Source organism: Semicossyphus pulcher, unplaced genomic scaffold, assembly GCF_022749685.1.
Source record: "Semicossyphus pulcher isolate SPU_LCO1_2020_fin unplaced genomic scaffold, fSemPul1.0.p SCAF_15, whole genome shotgun sequence".
Taxonomy (NCBI): Eukaryota; Metazoa; Chordata; class Actinopteri; order Labriformes; family Labridae; genus Semicossyphus; species Semicossyphus pulcher.
In genome coordinates, this window is record NW_027211659.1 from 2807126 (window position 1) to 2827418 (window position 20293).

At 43.5% G+C, this 20293-nt stretch overlaps 1 protein-coding gene across 1 annotated transcript in view; it reads left to right on the forward strand.

The window, feature by feature from the left end:
• man1a2 (mannosidase, alpha, class 1A, member 2) overlaps nt 1-16213 on the forward strand; it is a 131645-nt gene extending 115432 nt beyond the window's left edge. Inside the window, exons 10-14 of the mRNA XM_069663147.1 lie at nt 1031-1146; nt 1702-1921; nt 3067-3239; nt 9811-9926; nt 13345-16213. Of these exons, the coding sequence (XP_069519248.1) occupies nt 1031-1146; nt 1702-1921; nt 3067-3239; nt 9811-9926; nt 13345-13480 (761 nt within the window). The 3' untranslated portion in view covers nt 13481-16213. The remainder of the gene's footprint in view (nt 1-1030; nt 1147-1701; nt 1922-3066; nt 3240-9810; nt 9927-13344) is intronic.
• Nucleotides 16214-20293: the final 4080 nt, after the last annotated feature.

The window sequence follows — 20293 nt, forward strand, 5'->3', positions numbered from 1 at the left end:
CTGTCATTCACATTGTAGATATCCAAACTCAGTCACCCACATGTGCACTCGCAGGCGTCAACACACACCCGCTCTCTCTGCCCTCAGTAATGTCTCCAAGGTTGTTTGTGAGGTTTGCGCTCTCTGTGACAAAAGATGAATAATTCATCGCTTCAATAGCTTCTTCATCTTTTTCTCTCCTTCACGTATCCCTCGCTTCGCCTATGGGCATGTTAATCACATACAGGAAAGGATCTCTTTAGATGAGACACAAAGTAATCTGCTCACATATCCAGTATGATTACATCAGGCTGCAGAGATGATGATGAGGAGGAGGAGGAGGAGGAGGAATATTCCAGTGTAACTCTAGCTAAATAAGCCTCTTTTTATCTAAGATTGTTTTTCTATCTTAATGCCACAGAAGGAGCGCCAAAGGATCTTTTATTCCTAAAATAGGAGAATTTAACAACTTATCTTCTAAACTACTAAAGTCCAAAGTCACTGTGAAACCTGCAGAACCAAAATAAAGTTGTGTTTCTATTTAAGACTGTTGGACTGGTAATAATTGGATACTTAGATGCGTAGTGTCCTCCCTCAGCTGCTATTGTAAATTATGTTTTTAGGTCACTGCTACAACCCCTGAATTAGACCAAAGTGCTATTAAAATTGAGATCAAATGGGCTCCGAACTCCCCGTGGAGAGAAGAAGTTATTTTCCTCAGTCTGATCAGAATCACTGCTGGCTGCGTCCCCTCCTCTCTCTACGTGGTGTCCTGCAAACTGGGACAGCCATGAAAGCTGTGTAAACTTTCATGGGGGCGATTGGGGACGTTGAAATGTGAGCACATCAGGGAGAGGGTAAATAAAACGGGAAATGAGAGGACGCGCTGCCAATGTAATGTTGGTGTAGAGGAGATGGATGCTTTTGATGCCATGTGTTGAACTTGGAGGCAAAGTGGGATCATGAATAACTCCTTTCCTCTCTCTGTTGAACTCTGTCCCTCTATCTTGTACTTTCTAACTCCTTTATCCTCCTCCCTCTCTCTCTCCAGATCACACCTCTGTTGGAGGACTCGGGGACAGTTTTTACGAGTACCTCCTGAAGGCGTGGCTCATGTCAGACAAGACCGACACAGAAGCCCGCAAGACCTACGATGACGCCATCGAGGTACAGTGCGATCAGGGATTTGTCGTCTGTTCGCCAAATAATCCCTCCATTTGTATATGTGTGCATAGTGGCTTAATGATAACCGAACAGCTCTAACCATCATTTCAAGCTGTTACTTTCATCAGTTCTCCTTTTTTGATCACCATTATTAATTAAAACATCAACCTCTGCACCTGCTGGCTGTTTCCACATTCACAAAAGACAGATGCCCTCTTGTTTTTAAAAATAAATGAGACAGGAAGCAGATGTTTGTGGTCAGGTGAAGATCGACCACCACGAGAGCAACAGAACAGATGTTGCAGAAAAAACGCTCCTCTTTGTCTGACCCTCTCCACCTTTTTACAAATGGATTCAATGCCAACGCTTTGTGCACACAACGTCACCTCATTATGCATTAACACACACACACTTGATATTCATTCATTACCTCAATCCACTTTCTAACGATGGCATCATCCCTCTTTTCTAACCTCATATCTTCAAATCTCCACATTCTCACCCAAATGAATATGTTTATTGTCACTCACTGTTCGACACGTTCCTCTTTCCCTCCAGGCCATCGAGCGCCACCTGGTTCGCAAATCCAACGGCGGCCTGACGTTCATCGGTGAGTGGAAGAACGGACACCTGGAGAGGAAGATGGGACACCTGGCCTGCTTCGCCGGCGGCATGTTTGCGCTGGGCGCCGACGGCTCTCCAGACGACAAGGCTGGACACTACCTGCAGCTGGGGGCTGAGATCGCACACACCTGCCACGAGTCCTACGACAGGACAGGTGAGGAGGGCTGCACACACACACACACACACACACACACACACAGAACCAAACATTTCTTATAGTGTGAACTTTAGAACAGGACACGAACAGCAAAAAACACCTGAAGGGGATCTGTGGAGCAGGTGAAGGGATTTTTACTAACACAAGCAATTAAATATACATTAACTACCTGAAGGACAATAAACTTACTGTCTCTGTAACAGGGAATAAGAAAGTTCTACATACATTAGTCGCTTGTTTTTTAGAGCAGGTGTTGTTTCCAGCTGCTTAAGGCTAAATTGTCTGAATGTCTCCCACAAAAGATGAAAAGCTGTCAGAAGAGAAACACGTGGGATCTGTCACGGTGGTTGTGGATGTGTGAGCGCTTTGTTTGTGTAGTCAGGAATCACGAGGTTGCTCTGAGAAACGGGAGAGGTTGCCGTGGCAACAAATGAAGATGAGAGAGGGAGGCAGGGCAGGAGAGAGAGAAAGAGAAGTTTCTGTGAGGTGGCAGAGAGAGTTTGATCGGCTGTCTAAAAACGGCCTGTTAGTTCTTAATGAGCAGTCATTCACAGCAGCCATTAAGTGAGTGTGTGTGTGTGCGTGTGTGTGTAACCATTCATGTATGTGTGTGTTTAATCCTTTCAGAGACGGTCCTGTCACCGCCTCTTCAGCCTCTCTGATTTTCCACCGTCAGACTCTTAATGGCATCACACGTAACGGGCAGAAAAAACTCATAAAAAGATGGAAACTCTGTAAAATCAACCGGGATGGAGGCGTATTATCGCCTTAGAACACACACACACACGCACACACGCACACACGCGCACACACACACACACACACACACACACACACACACACACACACACACACACACACACACACACACACACACACACTAATTCATATCAGCTCTGCCCTGTAATCACCAGACTCTGAACCATAAAGACGAACAAGGATCAAAAGATTATAATGATGTCTTTCAATTATTCTCTCCTTGTTTTTCCTTCCTATCTTTCTTCCTTCCACTCTCTTCTTTTCTTCCTTGCTTTCCTCTCTGTTTGCTTTATATTTTCTTCCCTTTTGCTTCCACCTTTCTTTTCTTTCCCTCCATCATTCTCACCTTCCCTCACCTCCACCTTTCCTCTTCCTCCCTTTAGTGTTGAAGCTGGGTCCTGAGGCCTTTAAGTTTGACAGCGGCCTGGAGGCGGTGGCCGTGCGGCAGAACGAGAAGTACTACATCCTGCGGCCGGAGGTTATCGAGACCTACTGGTACATGTGGAGGTTCACCCACGATCCCAAGTATCGGCAGTGGGGCTGGGAGGCAGCACAGGTAAATATATCACATGTAGAAACTCTAACACTATTAAGTCAGGATTTCTGTCTGCATTTTAAAGTATAAGTGTTATGCTGCTTTTACATGGAGGCAGATGGTAGAGAGAGACTTGCTGTGTTTAGTCCACCATTTTTCTACAGTCGCCCAGAACAGGAAAAACAAACATCGGATCTGGAGTGGGACTTGCACGTTTTATTTGCACGTTTCTGTGACCACTGTTTGTTCTCCTACACGCTTAGTAAGAGAAGGTTAGGCGAGCATTTATCAGTCTGTTGCAACTTGCAACCTCACCACTAGATGCCCTTTCGTTGCTGTAAGACATTTATTCCACAAGGAAGGATGTGGAAGATTTAATTTGTTTTGCATCACAAAACAAGTAGACACATGTTATGATCCTGTTTTCTCGTACGACAAGAGGCTTAAAGAGTTACCTGCTCTCTTAAATAGAGGACAGCCATAAAAAACAAGCAGGATTTCTCTCCGTGAATCAGCACCTAATTTCTTCCTTCAGATCAGAGGAGTGAGAGGGGAAGCAAAGTCCAGTGAATTAATGGGAAATGTAGTCTGATAATGAAAAGAAGGCGACCTGAAATGAATTCTGTGGGGTAAATGGGGCTTTACTAAATGACAGCGACAGGGTATTTAAAACCACTACACCCAGACTTTCTTCAGCTCTGAAATCATATTTTTAAATTACACATGTTCATACTGATCCATTGCACCTCTTCCAAAGTGTTAGGTACAGCATGGATCAGCTTCTTAAAGGAGCAGTGAGGTCTAAAGCAGGAGGTAGTTTGAGGAAGTAAAGTACGAGGCAGCTCGGGGTGAATTTGATCTTTGAGGCATTTAAAAGTATAAGAACATTGAGTTTGCTTTAGATGCATTTAAAAGGACAGTTGTGCATTAATTAAACAAATAAAGAATCTCAGCAGGTGACACCAGCTGCAGGTTCATGCTCTGCAAACTCTCTCTAAAGCAATTCTAGCTGTCGTTAGAAACCCAACATTCAACCCAGGTATTTCGTCACTAAGTATTTTGGTGTCGTGGCTTGAGATCGGTAAATATAAAACCTCATGAAAAGATACATTTTTACATTTTCTATTATTTTCTTTGTGTCTATTGGAAAAATGAAGCTATTTAAACAGGGAGCCGAGTTTGTAGCGGCTGTGATTTAATATCAACTTTTGAGGCGCTAGGTGAGTTTTGCGTCTGAAGGTCAGACTGTGGGTTATTATGAGTTTTCATTTGTCTCTTCTAAAAGCACAACAAAACAATAAGGAGCTGTTTTCTACGATTCTGCTGCGCCGGTGATAACCTTTGGCAGGGAGACGTTTTAAAGTTCTTTTCAGGTTTCTCCAGAAACCAAATTAAAGCAGCTTTTTGCTTCATGGTCTCTGCACCATGTAGACTGTCGCAGTGTTTAAAGCGACAGTATGGTTGTGCAGAACATGAAGGGAGTTAAAAGCAGCCCTTGATGTCCTAAAATACTGAAATAACAATTTGTCTCTCCTTCTCATCATTATTGTCCTCGTAATCAGTCCACTGCACATCAACCGATCACTTTAACTTTACATGATTGATTCAGTGGCCTCGAGCTTGCAACATTTAAGCTAAAAAAAACTCACATTCATGCACACAGTCCAACTTGAGTTCGCAGTCTGATCTCGATATATTTCTGTACTAATCTCACAGGACAAAGGTTCATTGCTGCTGGTTCACCTGCCCACATCTGCCATGTTTTAGAGACATGTACCTGCAGACGGAAGTGAGAACTCTCTCTCAGGCATTGTTCGTTATTTATTCTCTCTTTGTGTTCTGATTTAAAGCTTTATGAAAGTAGAGCAGGAATGAAAAGCCCTCTCTGTCCTTTTCCCCTCCCTGCTCCTCTCCGTCTGACAGAGGATTAAAGAGCTCGTCTTCCGTACGCCGCTCGACGCGTCTCCTCTGTCTGAATCTCCACCGGCCCGCTCATCAAACATTTTGTTTTCCCCCTCTCACTCTTTTTAAACTCTCCTCTTTCTCTTTCTGCTGCCAATCTTCTTGTCAGCCCTTTCCCTCCATTTTTTAAAGCAGTGAAACTTCTTCACTTTGTGTTTCTGAGTGGGAGTAAGTGCAGACGCTCTCCTGTGCCAAGTAAATACATTGGCAAGTGCGTTTATGATGTGTGATTGTACGAGTGTGAGTGACACATCAGAGAGCTGGTGCTGAAGGACTCATCACAGCTGCTCTTTCATTATTTAATATTGCAAATATACACAGATACTAATGCAGATGACAAACTTTGTACTGATGGTTCTATTACTTTAGCACACAGGAACAAAATACACAGGTGCTGACCTAAAGCAGTGCTGCCAGGAGAAGTGCACGTCCCTTCACATCGCTGCATGGACATAGAAAAATCCTGTCTAGTGAAGTTGGCAAGGCATTACGTGTGTGTGCCCACAACATGTGTGCTTCTTAAGGCCCAATCTTGGAACCCATCGGCTATAGTCTGATGATGATACAGCCTCGGGGGACAACGGTGAACATGTCGGGTTTAGCCAGCAGTTAGCGATAAACCCAAGACTTCCTTCTCCGTGCGCTGCATTGTTTACAGTCCAGTTAGCAGCTCGAGAAGCGACCGTGTTCAGATCAAAGTGAGGTGAAATTCTCCCTCCAGATATGTCTGCAAAGTAGACGTCGTCATCTCTTAGTTCGTCCCATCCCCCGGAGGAGCGCCCGTTCATCTGTCTGTGCTGAGTCTCAGTTTCACTGTAAACAGGAAGTTACACAGAGGCTGCACTCTGACTTACTTAAGCGGGATGAAGCCCAAACAGAAACAGATTTTCTTGTGATTGACTTTAATTAACGGCTCTTCAGTTTGCTGAAAGAACAACATCATGATCCAGATTAGTAACAAGTCAACATGAAGCTTTGTCAGGTCTGTCCTCAAGAGGAGAAGAAAACTACTTCAACACGACTAGTTTGTTGAACAGAGAGCGGAGCCATCATTTTTGATGCATTCAGGGAAGTAAGGAAATCTAAGAAGCTAAACCGTTGTCTGATGGCGCCGATGAGAGCCAGGATGCACACACTCCACACTGTACTCCAGCTGCGTCCATCGGGTGCACCAAACCTGCCTCGGGTTATCGTTCTTCATCTTTCCAAGGCAGCCATTAACATTGGCTAGCTTTACCTATGTGTGTGTGTGTGTGTGTGTGTGTGTCTCTGTGTGCATGTCCAGCATCTTTACGTGTGTGAAGGTGAAGTACAGCTGCTGTAATGTGAAACGTGTCCTCGCTTAGCAGCTGCAGACACACTCCTCCTCCTCCTCCTTCTACAGGTAGACTTTTATTGGGTGATTTATTAAGCACAGATGGTCGTGGTGTGCGCGTGCGTGCGCGTGTGTTTTACATTTACTTGTACAGTTTAATACACTGGATATACTGTAACCCAGTGAGAAGGTTAAAAGTTCCCAGACTGTGAAGCCTTTATTCGAGTGCAAATGTGACTTGTGTTTAAATGTCTTTTTAAGCACCCAGACATAATGAAGGATATACTCAGCATGATATAAGTGAGTGTGTGTTGATGTGTGCGTGTGTTCGTGTATGTGTGTGTGTTTGGTGCACAGACTGCAGTGTGGATCCAGAAGGGCAAACGCACGTCTGGCGCAGCAGCCCGTTTACAACAGGAATTATGGGTCCAAACTCCTCGTGACGGAAATCTGCTGACAGCAGAGTGGTCAGTCCAGGACAGGAAGGAGGGAAAGTGTGTGTGTGTGTGTGTGTGTGTGTGTGTGTGTGTGTGTGTGTGACAGACAAGGACATTAATAATGCCTTCAATTACATGATTTAACAGTGAAAGTCGATGAGTTATGAGCAGGAGTGTCACGCAGCCTGAAGTTTTATGTAGATGCCAATTTCACTGTAACAGGTCGTCACTGTAAATCAACAGAGCACACAGGTAATGTCTGCCAGTCACCTGCTGCACCATCGCTGCATTGTTAAAGAGGTGTTAGTGACTCGTGTGTGTGCTGACGGGGGAAGCACCTGCTAACAAATTAGACTTTTTATGTCGAGGAAACATTTTGACTTCTTAGAGACAAAAGCAGAATCTGTTATCTGCAACAATGCATCATCGAGGTCAGGGGTTCTCAACCTGAGCGCCAAAGATCGCTGGGGGTGCGTGAGGATTTGTCTGCATTGAGATTGTCGAGATCAGATTCGCACATGTTAAATCAAATCATTAAAAAGCACTTACTTGATCAGCAAAAGTCTGTTAAAATATACTATTAAAAAATATAGTTTTTTGGTCCTCATTCAAATATACACCTCTGTGAACTATCGGCTGATTGGTGTTCATTTTGCCAATAAGTATTTGGAATTGATCACTTTGTTTTGGTGTACGTGTGTGTGGGCTGGGGGCTCAGCCTTTCTTAGATACAAGCAGGGGGGGTCCAAGGATATCATCATATCACATCATATCATATCTAATATCTTTCTACCTGTGATGAAGTTGCTTTTATATCTCCAAGAGAAATTAGCTTCTTGCTTTAGATACAACTGGACACAAGTTTCTGCAGCTGCAGCTTAAGTTCAGGGTTTTATGCACCGTCCTCTTCCAGACTTTTAGTCCAGCAACGATTTGAAGCCGAGAAAACTTCTCTTTGCTCAGAGTAACTTTTTTTCTGTTGGTTCTGATTCCGTGTTTCTAAATATCCTAACGCTACTTATTATGCACTCATTGTGCTGGAAGCTTGTCACAGACATATATTTATAATAGTTAAACACCTGGCTATGTGTTGAGTTACGTGAAAGCGACTCACCTAGCTGGTATCAGAACTCATACTTCAATAGAAGTATATAAATCAGGGCCGTAGTTAAGTCGTTGAATTTGATTTCTTACCTACAAATTGTGCAGAATCGTAAATATTTTCAGAACTTCTGGTGTTTTGGGATGTTTCTGAATTCCCAAATGTTTTAATTACTTCAAGGTAAACATAAAAAGTTTTCACTGGGGTCTTAGACTTTGGACATGTATGTTTTTGCTTGACCTCTGATGTGCCTCGATTTGAGGGAAATAAACAAGAGCTCAGAGGAGCACGACTGGAGCCGAGCGCTCACTCCTTAAAACTAATGATCATCAGCCGAACAGCTCTCCTGTCTCATGGCTTATAATTGTATAAATCTTTTATTTGGAGCGCTGTGTTGCTGATGTTTTTTAAAATATGAATGGAAATCGTTTGAGATGTTTGTCCCTTACACACATGCACTGCATCCTGAACTTTCCTTGGCATTACCAGGAGGAGCTGTGTGTGAGAAAGCAAATGTCCAGTTCAGTTAGACTGAACATTAAAGGGACTTAACCTGCCGGCTTCCTAACACAAAGTCCTCGTAATGTCCGATTGAATCAATACGTGAACACAGCAGGTAATTGTCTGCAGCTTTCACAGACTCTTGCTGTTTCTGCTCGCCTGCATATTACAGTCTTCTGCTACATGTGTGAAAGGGCAAGGACTGTTGACGCAGAGTTCATGTCTGTAAACAGCTTTGGATACAATGCCTGGATGCAACAGGCCGGTAACTTTGTGTTGTTTACTGGTGTTTATTCTGGATTCTGGAGAGAAAGCAGCCATCAGACCATTTCAACTGTCCACAGCTGTTATCTGTCTGGCTGTCCTCCATGTTTGTTGTATTTGAAACTCTGACATCACATCTGTTATGTTTGGGGGATCGGAGATAAACCCTCGAAAGCACCAGTGAATGGACAGAGATGGGATTTAAACACTATTCAAACCACCTGCAGAAGAAATCCTAAATTTGTCCTGAAAGGCCGAACGCCGTGTGTTTCTGCTCTGACGTGAAGACAATGAAAACCCCACCTGATGTCCAAAGCAATCAGCTCAACCTCAATCTGAACGAGGCTTAAAATCTGCTCTATACACAGATCACATGTTGTTTTGTTCATCACAGACGGCAAAAAGGAATGAAAAGACGTGCGTAGAAAAAGTCATCACACATTTTCCAATCATCTCTCCTCCTGAAATCTGCCGTAAAGACGTTCTGCTGCTAGAAAAATGACCCCCGAGAGTCTGAAGAAAGCTTTCCTCTGCCGTTACGCAACAGCTTCCTCACATGCAGCGTCGAACGAAACAAACGACTGCGTCCCCTCATTATAACGAGGGACAGAAATCAAATGTTAGAGAATGAAATGTAAATGCAGCACGAGGCTTTTGTGGTAATCTTCTTTTCCTGCAGTTTCCTGCTGCCGCTGTTCCCTGTATGTGTCTCCCCAGGACTCGCTCTAATCTGTCACCAGCAAAGAAATTAATTATAGCGCGCTTTTGAAAGCTTATTAAAATTGTGCTCTCCTCTCCCACCCCCACCACCTTCTCTCCTGGCCCTTTTCCTTTGGCTTCTTTTTCTTTTTTTCTTCCTCCTGATTATTCTGTTACCTCTTTCTTTCCGAATTCTGTCTGTTTTATGACATCTTAATCCATTTCAACTCCAAAACTTTCTTCCTTCCTTCTTCCACTTCCTTTTTCCTTTCACTTTCCTCTCCTTCCCTCCTTGCCTCCTTGTCTCCTCAGGCCATTGACAAGTACTGCAGGGTGAGCGGCGGTTTCTCGGGGGTGAAGGACGTCTACTCCTCCAACCCGACCTACGACGACGTGCAGCAGAGTTTCTTCCTTGCCGAGACGCTCAAGTAAGCCAACACTTCACGAACAGTTTGATTAATTAGCTCGATCTATGAATCATCAGTACTGTTGCTGATTAATTAATCACTTTTATGATTAATGCAATGATTTGGTGGGTGGTGGAGTGGCTGACTGAAAGGACTCAGTAGGGAGAAGTGATTGCAGCAATTACGTGATCAGATTTTGTCGACTTTTTTTTAGAATAAATGAGCAGGAACATGTTTTTAAAAGCAGCAGCGTGTCAGTCACAGACTCTCAGCAGCATCTATTTTACATTTTTTAACAAAGCATAAAAAGTAAATTAACTTCAAGCTTCGAATGAAAGCGAAAACATAAATGCTGTTGGTTTAAAAGATTTCAGGCTTGTTTGATTTAGTGATACTTTGAGTCCTGGCGGTACAAGTGCTGTTTAATACCACACCAAACACTCCTTCAGCAGCTACTTTGTCAGAAATACAACAGAAGATCTGTTGGTGCGTTTGTTTACAGCCAAGCCCTTTTTTTAAACAAAGAAGTCGGACAATTATTGGCTCTTTTCCATCGTGGAAACCACAGCCCTGTTTTCAGCCTGCAGATAAGATGTGAGGAGGTCTCCACACAGCTCTTATGAATATTATAAAAGACTCACTTTTTTGATGACTAATCTTTATCACAAAAACCTTACAATTAAAGTTACCTCAGGGTGCTTTTAATTACGACTACAAAAGGCGCCCTGTGTTGCTGTTATATGCTTTTATTGGGAACGAGCAGCAACAGGAAATGTGGGGCTTGGTTGTTGATACAGTGAACATTAAACAGTGAGGCTGGTACTGATGAATACAGAAACACAGGATTGAACACGTACACAGTCTCCTGTAAATCCCTCGTGTGTGAAGGCAATTTGAATCCAGTGCAGGAACGGCAGACGGCTGCTAACGATGAAAACTGCTGTATGAAGAGCTCTTACAGAGATGTTATACTTTTAAATGATAATCACAGGAAACAACTAGGGATGCACGATACTATCGGCACGTTATCGCTATCTGACGATTATGGCTGGAAATGATGTCATTTTTCTGCCGATATTTTCAGCCAATTAAACAACAGTTTGATAAGGCCTAAATGCTCGATGATTCCCTAAAAACGCTTGACGAATATTACAGGAACAAGAAAATGTTAGGTACAAATAAATATGGTATTTTGTACATAACCTCAGTTTAAGTCGTTTTCTTATATTGCCCAGTGAATGTGCACATTTTAAAAGCGCTGTATTATGTTATTTCTGCATCTGCTTTCACATTATGGACCCGGGCCCGGATCCGAGTACACTTGACCCCAAAGTCCAGTTCGTTTGATTAGTGTGACCCTGTACCGTACGGATTTACGAACCGTACCCGAGTCCACTTGAAAAGGTTGTCTGGAGTACGGTTCATGTGTACTCAGGTACGGCGCGTGTGAAAGCTGCTGTACCAAACCACAGAAGTGGACGGCTTTTTATATTGTCTCCTCCCAAATCCGCTTATGCATGCAGCACCACCGATCTCATCCTCTGAACTGCACGTCCATAGCTGATACCGTAGGACTGTAGGTGAGAGGGTCGTCTGAGATTTTCCCCCCTTCTGCTGGAATGCTGCTGCTGTCCGTCATTTCAACTTCCGCTGTGACGTTCCAGCGCTTTGCATTGTGGGATACAGTAGGTGAGGCAGACTGGTCCGATGCATTCTGGAGATTTTCTCCGAATCAGTGCGTCATCCGGGTATTTTTGGCGTACTGCACATTTAGCTTTTGTTACATTTCGGCCAAATTAGTACGTACTGCTAGTATAGTACGGTATTTCAAACACAACAATCGTTGCGTGGTTGATGATACTCCTCTTCTTCTCCTTGTTTGTGAGTTGCATTACCGCCACCTTCTGCTTTTTTTGCAAGTGTACTCGGGTACGGAACGAAATGACTAATGTGAAAGCTGAGCGGTGGGGGAGAGAAGAGGGGTACGGTACGGTACGAAGCAATGGTACCATATGTGAATGCGCCCTTGACGTTCTCTGCAATTAGGTGGAAAAACACATGAGCGTAATATATCAGCATCAAAATCGGCAACAAGGATCCCTAGAAAAACAGATAAAATAACTGTAAGAACAAAATGTAAGTGTCTGAAACGAATGGTGTCGAATCTGCTCAGATCATGTCACCTCATCAAAGCATGATGTGTCTTTGAGTCATTGTTATCAAGCTGACGGCCTGAAGGCTTTTCTTACATAAAGTTCCACATTTTATTGAAGATTTTGGTTCTACTAGCAAAAAATAATGTCCTGGGTTATTTTACTTTATTACATAATGAAGCCTTTTTATGTTTAAATGGTCCAACACAGACTGTAAAAATTCTGAAGTCAAATTTAAAGCCTCCAAAAGGGTCGAATTAAAAGGAGCTTTATGGATCATATTTTACTTCTTCTTCACCTCCTCCTGGATTTCACGTTTTTCTTGAGGTTATTATAAATCCACGTGACTCTTACTTCATGTACGATTGCTGCATGTCAGTATTACACTTCTAAAGGTTATACTGATGATTAATGTAAAGGGCGGCTCGTATGTCTCTGTGGTGTGTTATTATTTTCATCATCACAGGCTGATGAAAAGAGAAGATGCTCAGTTTGCAGACTGTGACCCAGAGGGGACAGTAAAGCCCTCTGTGGCTCTCTGACCCCCCCTGCTGGCAGCTGACTGTCATCTCCTCCTGGTTTTACTGTACATGCAAACTGACTGCATATAACTCAAAGTCGTTAGTGTCAATCAAACAGTGTGAAAGGTCAGAGATAATCATAAAACAGAGCAAACTGGGCTTTATAGCTGCTCTGTCAGCAGGAAGCTAATTATCAGACCTCTTTTTTTCACTCTAATATGTCTGAAAATAAAAAGCACAAAGCATCAAATATGAGGAGAATTTGTCTTTGGTGTGTGCGTCGTTAAAGGTCACCCGTCACACCGGCGTGTAACTTTGTGACACATTGACATTTGAGTGGCTCGGTGTTTTGCGGCCTTTGGTGTCTAACTGTTCCCCGCTGGCTGCGAGCCAATCGCATCAAAGCGCTACAGCAGCTCTGTGTCACACAGGCTGCTGATTGGCTGTTGGTCACACTTAAATACACAAAGACATAACACTGGAATCGCTGTGTTTAGCCGGCCGCAGAGAGCATTAGATACTAGCTTCAAAACTACTTTTATTTTAACAGCATCTTTCAAAACCACAGGCAGGAGAATAAACAGTTTAAAGAGAAGAATAAGGAATACAGAACAAATAAGTAAACCGACTCTGGATGCTTCACAGTAACATTGTTTTTCAGTCATTCACTTCTTTTTCTTCTTCACCCTCCTTGCCCCTTTTTTCCTCCCTCTGATAACCCCACACACCCTTCCCATCCTCCCCCCCGTCACCCACCCCCCTCAGGTATCTCTACCTGTTGTTCTCCAGCGACGACCTGATGCCGTTGGAGAGCTGGGTCTTCAACACGGAGGCTCACCCGCTTCCTGTCCTCCACCTGGGCAACATCACCCTGCCTGGCAGCGAGCCGGCTCAGCGGTAGACGGACAGGCCCTGCTCTTACTCCACCACAGCACCAGGGGGCGCCACCTGTCTGCCGTCCTGCCAAAAAAAAACAACCCTCCAACACTGGACAAACTTACATTCAGCTCTACAGACTCTCTTCTGCTTTTGGACTGCAGACATGAACCAGAGGAGATGGAGAGAGGGCCTCTGCAGCGTGGAGAGGACTCGCAGCCTCTCTCTCCTCTTGTACCTTTTACTCTTTGACTCTCTGTCGATCTCTCTGTCTTCTCTGCTTACATCAGAAAGACGGCGGGTTTGCTGCTCAGCCTCTCGACTGGCTTGAATCGACTCTTTCCTCTGAAGGGTCGAGCTCCAAAAGCGGAGGCTTGATTTTTGTTATTATTTTTAGTGTTCATTTGAGATTTGACCAAACTTTTCCTCCCGTACAGACTGAGGCACTCAGAGTGCAGATGGGATTCTGTGAAGGATCACACAGTCAGTTTGACACTGATGGACGTGTCACTTTTCCACACAGACAGACTTGAGGACTTTACAGGGTCTGATGATGAGGTGTGTTTTTTTTTCGTTTGGACAAATCCTTAATGGGGACACAGGGTTGAATCAAAGCCCTCCGTTTTCTCCCTTCCCCGTTCCACTTCCTGTTTAATCTCCATCGGATGAACTTTGACCTGGAACTGTTTGCAGCTCGTCACATCATCAGTGGACGGGCTGTTTGTGGTCCCCCCCTCCCCCTGCTCCTCCTCTTATCCTCCTTTTTTCAGAAAAGTGGACCATTGTAAGCGGAACAGTAGTTACACAGGGACAGCAGCAGGCCTCCCACATCTTCACTCTCATGTTTCCAGACGTCACCAGGCCACAACTTTCCCCTCCAAACATTCTGCTGCTACTCGTTTGGATGCTGCTTCTCAACCTTTCTTTCATCTCCTTCGTGCTTTTGCTTCCCACCTTTTCATAACTCACTCCCAATCATGTTCATCGTGAGACGAGGCGAGAACCCAGCCATGTTTTTGTATGTGTGCGTGTGCGTGTGTGTGTGGTGGTGAAAATAACCTCTGCTGTAAATCATTTATCTGTGCACTTTGTTTGGGAAGTAGAGGTAAGCAGAGGTGTAGCACTGAGAGAGCTGAATAAATGAAGACCTTCGTGCGTCTCCCTGCTGGGCCACATTTTCTCTGTTAAAACCCATATCACCAGCCGGACCACTTGATTTCCACAGTCCCTCTTACGTTCTGCCTTTATCTTTCACTTTTCTCCTTGCCTACATTTTCACATCTCCTGTCAACAATAAAAAGTCTAAACGCTCAGAGGGCTTTGGTCTCAGGGTTCCCCTTTGACTCGGAAACTCTGTGGAAAGTCTGGTATTCTTTAACCTAGGTCATATTTCTGCATATTTTGAATTTTAAATGACTAATAGCTACAAGCTAAGTTTAGGAATTTCTCCAGGACAGTTTGTTTGTGTTATTTAATGACTTTAGTGTTTTAAATTAACACACAGTCACACAAATGAGTAAGGGATCGCTGCAGAGGCAGAGCAGCAACTCCCATGTTCTGCGAGTGAGAAAGGAGTCTGGTGGCTTTGAAGAGAGTGATGCTCAGGCTGTTTCTGGTTTAAAACAGCATCTTCCTCTTTAATATAAAGGTCTGTCTCTGTAGAGATCATGTCTGTTAGGTTGTCAGGAACTTTGAATTTGAGCCTGTCAGCGGCAAAAACTTTTAGACGGCGTTTTCTGTTGGTACGCTGCAGCCTGTTCTGCAGATGACAGCTGAAGCAATCTCCTGGAGCAATTTCAATACTGTTTGTATCTCTGTAAGTCACTCAGACACACATTCATTGTAAAAATAGGGCCCAGGTTTAAGAGATACCAGAAACAACCTTTAATTTCAAATCGTCCAAGTTATCACTTGTAAATCTTTTTATTCAGGAATCACAAAACTATGCTGGAAAAAATGTGGAAATATGATTTTCCAGTCTAAAGATGCAAACATGTCCCTTCTGTTTCAATCCTGACCAGCTAATGTGCATATGGATTTGAACCTGTTCTTTATATTCCCCAATGCTGACATCATATCAATCAAACATTGAAGTCCTAATATCAGTGAATCAGTCCGGGGGAAGTCAGAAACATTAAAATAGAGCAAATTTAGGAACATTTGTGTCTGTTTAAGATCCACTTTGATGCACAGCCTCCCACTGAGTCCTTCTTATGTCTCCTCTTTTTAAGGCTTTTACAGCCAGAGTACTGAACTCGCTCCGTATGGTGCGATTTATCAGGAGCTTGGCCTCGTTGAAAGAAGTCAGAGCCCCGCACGCCACGCTGTCTGCTCAGTTACCAGCACAGTGCTGCCTCCAGTTATCGCTGCTGACACGACTCCCTCTGCAGCATCCGAAGCAGTGTGAGGGATTAACTGCTCGGGCTGCTCAGATAACAGATCATTCTGCCTGTTGAAATGTATTAGGTTAGCAGGCAAGGAAAAACACTCTGAAAACAGTCCTCCTTGGTGACAGATAGATTTACTGCAGGATTTACAAATCGCAATTCATCATGCAATCAAGCAAGTATTCAAAGACACTGGGCGAGATCTTTGTGCGAGACTCCACAAATTCATGCCAAAAAGTGCGGCTGCAAATGATTAAAGCGTCTTATTCCTGGTCACTTAAAAGCTTCAGATTCTGCTCCACATTATAAAGTGTAAGGCCACACGTCAGACTGTACATTTCACAATGCAAACTTAAACTTTAACGCTTTGATTTGATGTAAGTTTAACCCGTAGAATAGGTTTGTATTTTATATGGAATTCAGTTTTCTTTGAAGTAAAGATTTATGACCGCAGTGACACATTTCTGAGATGGGTTCCTAAAGAATAAGATGCCACACTGAAATAACAGTGAATGAAACAACAACGTTCCTGTTGTTATGACTACAGGAGTCCTGTTGAGGTTAAATAATCCAATTTTACAACAACACATTATTTTTTAGTAGACATAAGGAAAATCAAGTTGTGTTGTTGCTCAAATATCAACGCCAAAAGCTGCACGCTACATTAGCCAAATGCTTTAACGCGGATTAAGGAGGAAAAGTTACTTAGTTTATAAACAGACAATAGTCTTAATTATGGGCTCATTGAAGCTGTGCAATGATCGTGTGTGTGTGTGTGTGTGTGAGAGAGAGAGATATGAGTGTTTTACCAATGGTTTGATTTTCTGTGAACTCATTAACAACCCTGTTGGACACTAGTTTGTGTGACATGTGTGACCCACATGTCCACACTCGACATATCAGCCGACTGGTTTAGGTCAAAGGAAAAGCAGGTTTTCACTACTAAAGCAGACGTATGCGGGCGCTCGAGCTGCAGAGTCGGAGTTGCACTAAACCAGGACGATTGTGTGTTTGTTTTGTTTCTTTTCAAGCCTTATTGTCGGATGTGACGCCTTGATACTGTGCTTTTTCACATTCTTTGCTTTGTGTTTTTTTTTTTTTTCAATACATCATTATGATAAATGACATGATTGTTTTTCTTTGCACAGACGTGTCTGTCCTGTGGCGCAGAAATAGGTGCAGAACTGTGATGTAGTGAAGCAAAGCTGACAACAGTCCTGATGCCCGACGTAGAGTTACCTGCTCAAAGCTTTGAAAAGGCTTTCATGTTTCATTTAGTGCCCTCTGAAACATACTTCAATCGGTAACATCTGACTCTGTTTCCACGTCATCCTGCCAAAAACAGAACATTTGTCATCACAAATCAAATACTCAGCTTTTATCTGTAGGCGATATTTATTATAACTCACTGTAGACACTAAGAAAGCAATGATTGAATGGATCGACATATTTAAAGCAATTTTTGTGGGCAATGTTGCTATTTATCTTTCTCTCAAGTAGCTGCTCTTCTCAGGCGAGCGCAAAAGGTTGCAAGTTTAAAACAAAGACTTAGTAAAAGTGAAACTTTAAGAGGCCCTGTGTCCACTAACGGAGCTGGCAGCGCCCACAGAACCAGTTTCAGAGCGCTTCTAACCGGCGCTTCCTGTTGCTAGGTTACAAAAGTTGTCTTCCGCTCACTTCCCTTGGCACTGATCGTTCAGTCTGTTGTAATTTGCTCTGCATGCTCGATATTTGATTCATTTTACAAATAACAACAAAGCAAAGGAATCGTGTCCTTACATCAGCAGCAGCTCCACACCTGGAAATTACCCTCGAAAATACAAAAGGATTTACTTCTCCTTGAAGTTGATATTGGAAGTCCCGCCCCTTTTTGATTTTGATTGGTTGGTGAGGGAGAAGTGACATTGACGAGCTTGGTGATGTTTGAGCGCAGCGACCAAAAACAGGGGAGGGCGATTTTACGCTGAGGACGCTGAAAACGCTGAATTGTATTGGTTTTGTATAAAAACAGGCGCTGCCAGCGCAAAAACCGCCGCAGGTGGACGCAGGCCAGGAGATATTATTTTCTTATTGTCTAATAATCCCATGAAAGGACCAAATCCAACAATTTATTAATCCCTCTTACTAATGTTTTTCCAGTATCCTTGTATGTTATTCCCATGTGTCATAGAGCCCAATTGTTGTTCATTACCATGACGACACTCTGTACTTTATTTTGACTTAACTTCACATACGCCGTCCTGCTGCCCCAAACACTCCTAAAAGCACTTGAAAATAGTCTCCAACGAATGAGTTATTTACCTGTTTGGGTAACATTTGCTAAAAACGTTTATGTTTATGCAAAATACTACCAATAAATGGGCCATTTGTTTAATGATTTTGTCCTAACTAGAGATGGGGTAGGACTGTGGGCAGCAGACAGGGTGGGGAAGGTGAAAGTAGAGGAAGACGCATTGTTGGTTTTGGTATTTTCATGGGATTGTGCTGCAAAAATATTGAGGAAAATAAGGAATAAAATAAACCAATATGTAAAATAATATCTGAACGTCTTTAGAAATGTTTGTTACCTGATTTAATACATATGTAGGTTCTTATTTGGTGAAGCAGCGTAGACCTACAGACGTTTACAAAATGTCTTTTAAAAACATCTTTGATCAAATTTGTGGCCAACGTTGAGGTTCACTTTGGGCTCAGTTTATATTATTATATGAATCCACCTTTTTCCTTTTATAAGTCAAACAGCAGTTTTTCGTGTCAGGGTTAGAAACGCCTCCTCACAGTCCTCTTCAGCCTACAGTGTACAAACAGGATACTTCTCTGCCCTCTCCCCCAGTCAACTCATCTTATTCCCTCCATTCATCTCTCCCCATCATCACCACCCATCTCCATCCAACCCCAACAGTCCGTTCATGCAGTACAGTCTCGGCTCTCAGCCTCTATCCCTCCCCCCCGTCTCTGACATCACGCTGACATCATCACCATCTATATCTGATAGGGAGGAAGCCCAGGCGAATCCTGGGCGGCCGTGGAGTCGCTGGGACCGACGTTGATTTTGAAAAATTGAGTGTTCTGTATTTGTATTTTTACTGAACTAAAAAAATAAAATTAAAGTATCTGTAAATATGTTTAAAACTGAGACACAAATTCAATAAAGATGTTATGAAAAGTGATCAGACATGAAGAGTGTGTGCTGTTTTCTTTGTTTTCATTACGTTCATTTAGCAGTTTGATGCTTTGCACCAGCCCGTAGTGTCGAGGATAAATCAGGTGTAAATGGTATAAATACTGGATCTTTAAATGTCTCATTGTTTAGTTTTGTAGTTAAAGTACACTAACATGTTTTTCTTCTTTATCTCTTATTGGTTTCTCACTCGAATGCTTTTGGATCGGCTCTCAGGTTTTCGATGCCGGTCTGTCGCAGATCAGCCACTGTGGTCCAGGCCGGATGATGTCAACAACCACTGGATGGATTTCACACATTCACGCCCCCCCCTCAGGACGGTTTGGTATCACCTTGATTAAGGTGACTTTTCAACCAGCCCCGTCATCAGGTAAAATGAAACTAAGCTTAATCCAGAAGGCAGCTGCACCTGGTTGAAGCTCTTGAAGACGTTTCATCCGAAAGGCTTCTTCAGATCTCACCTGACTGGTGGACGGAGCTAGAAATAGACGCCTCTGCAGGTCATTAGTATGCTGATGGGTGTGTAATTAAGGGTGAGTCGTTAACCTGAGCTGTTGACCTAATGGCACTGAGAGTCGTTAGTACCCTCTGGTGTTGATGGGTCGTTAGGCTCACATGATCCTGAGTGAGTGTGATCTGTAAGTGGGTGATAGGTGGTGTCTCAGGCCACCACCTCTGTTAAGGGATTTCCAGCTTAACATAGATGGCTTCCTTGACACACCTCTTTCAAACCAGCGGTCTTCTCTGGCCAGGATGAGAACCTTGCTGTCTTCCAAGTACTTTGTCCTTTAGATGTAGGTGGACAGCTGAGTCCTGACCTGAGGAGCTGGCTCTCTGATGCTGCGTCTGTGGAGGGGTTGTTTTCTGTTCTTGGTGTACAAGTCGTTACCTGTAATTTCTACAACACATTGACTCACCAGCTTCAGAGAGATTGTTTAACATTTTTTAGCTATTTCTTTGGCTGACTGCCGGAGTCAGCCCTACACACGGGTCTGTATGTGACTGACTGACTTTCACAGCTGTAGAGAGAGAGTCGCGACATCTCAATGGCGGATCATGGAGCATATTGGACCTCCACTGACGCGACTCTCTGTCTATACGGCTCTGGATACTTAGTTCGGGGAGTAGACGAGGCTGCTCCTCCACTGCCCCTCCGCCGTCCTCACCTACGTCTGCAGCGGACACCTTCTTTCGTTGTCATCGGCCTCATAAGGACAGTCCTTGTAACACATTGCCCACAAAAGCGCACATTGACCTGATGCGATCAGCC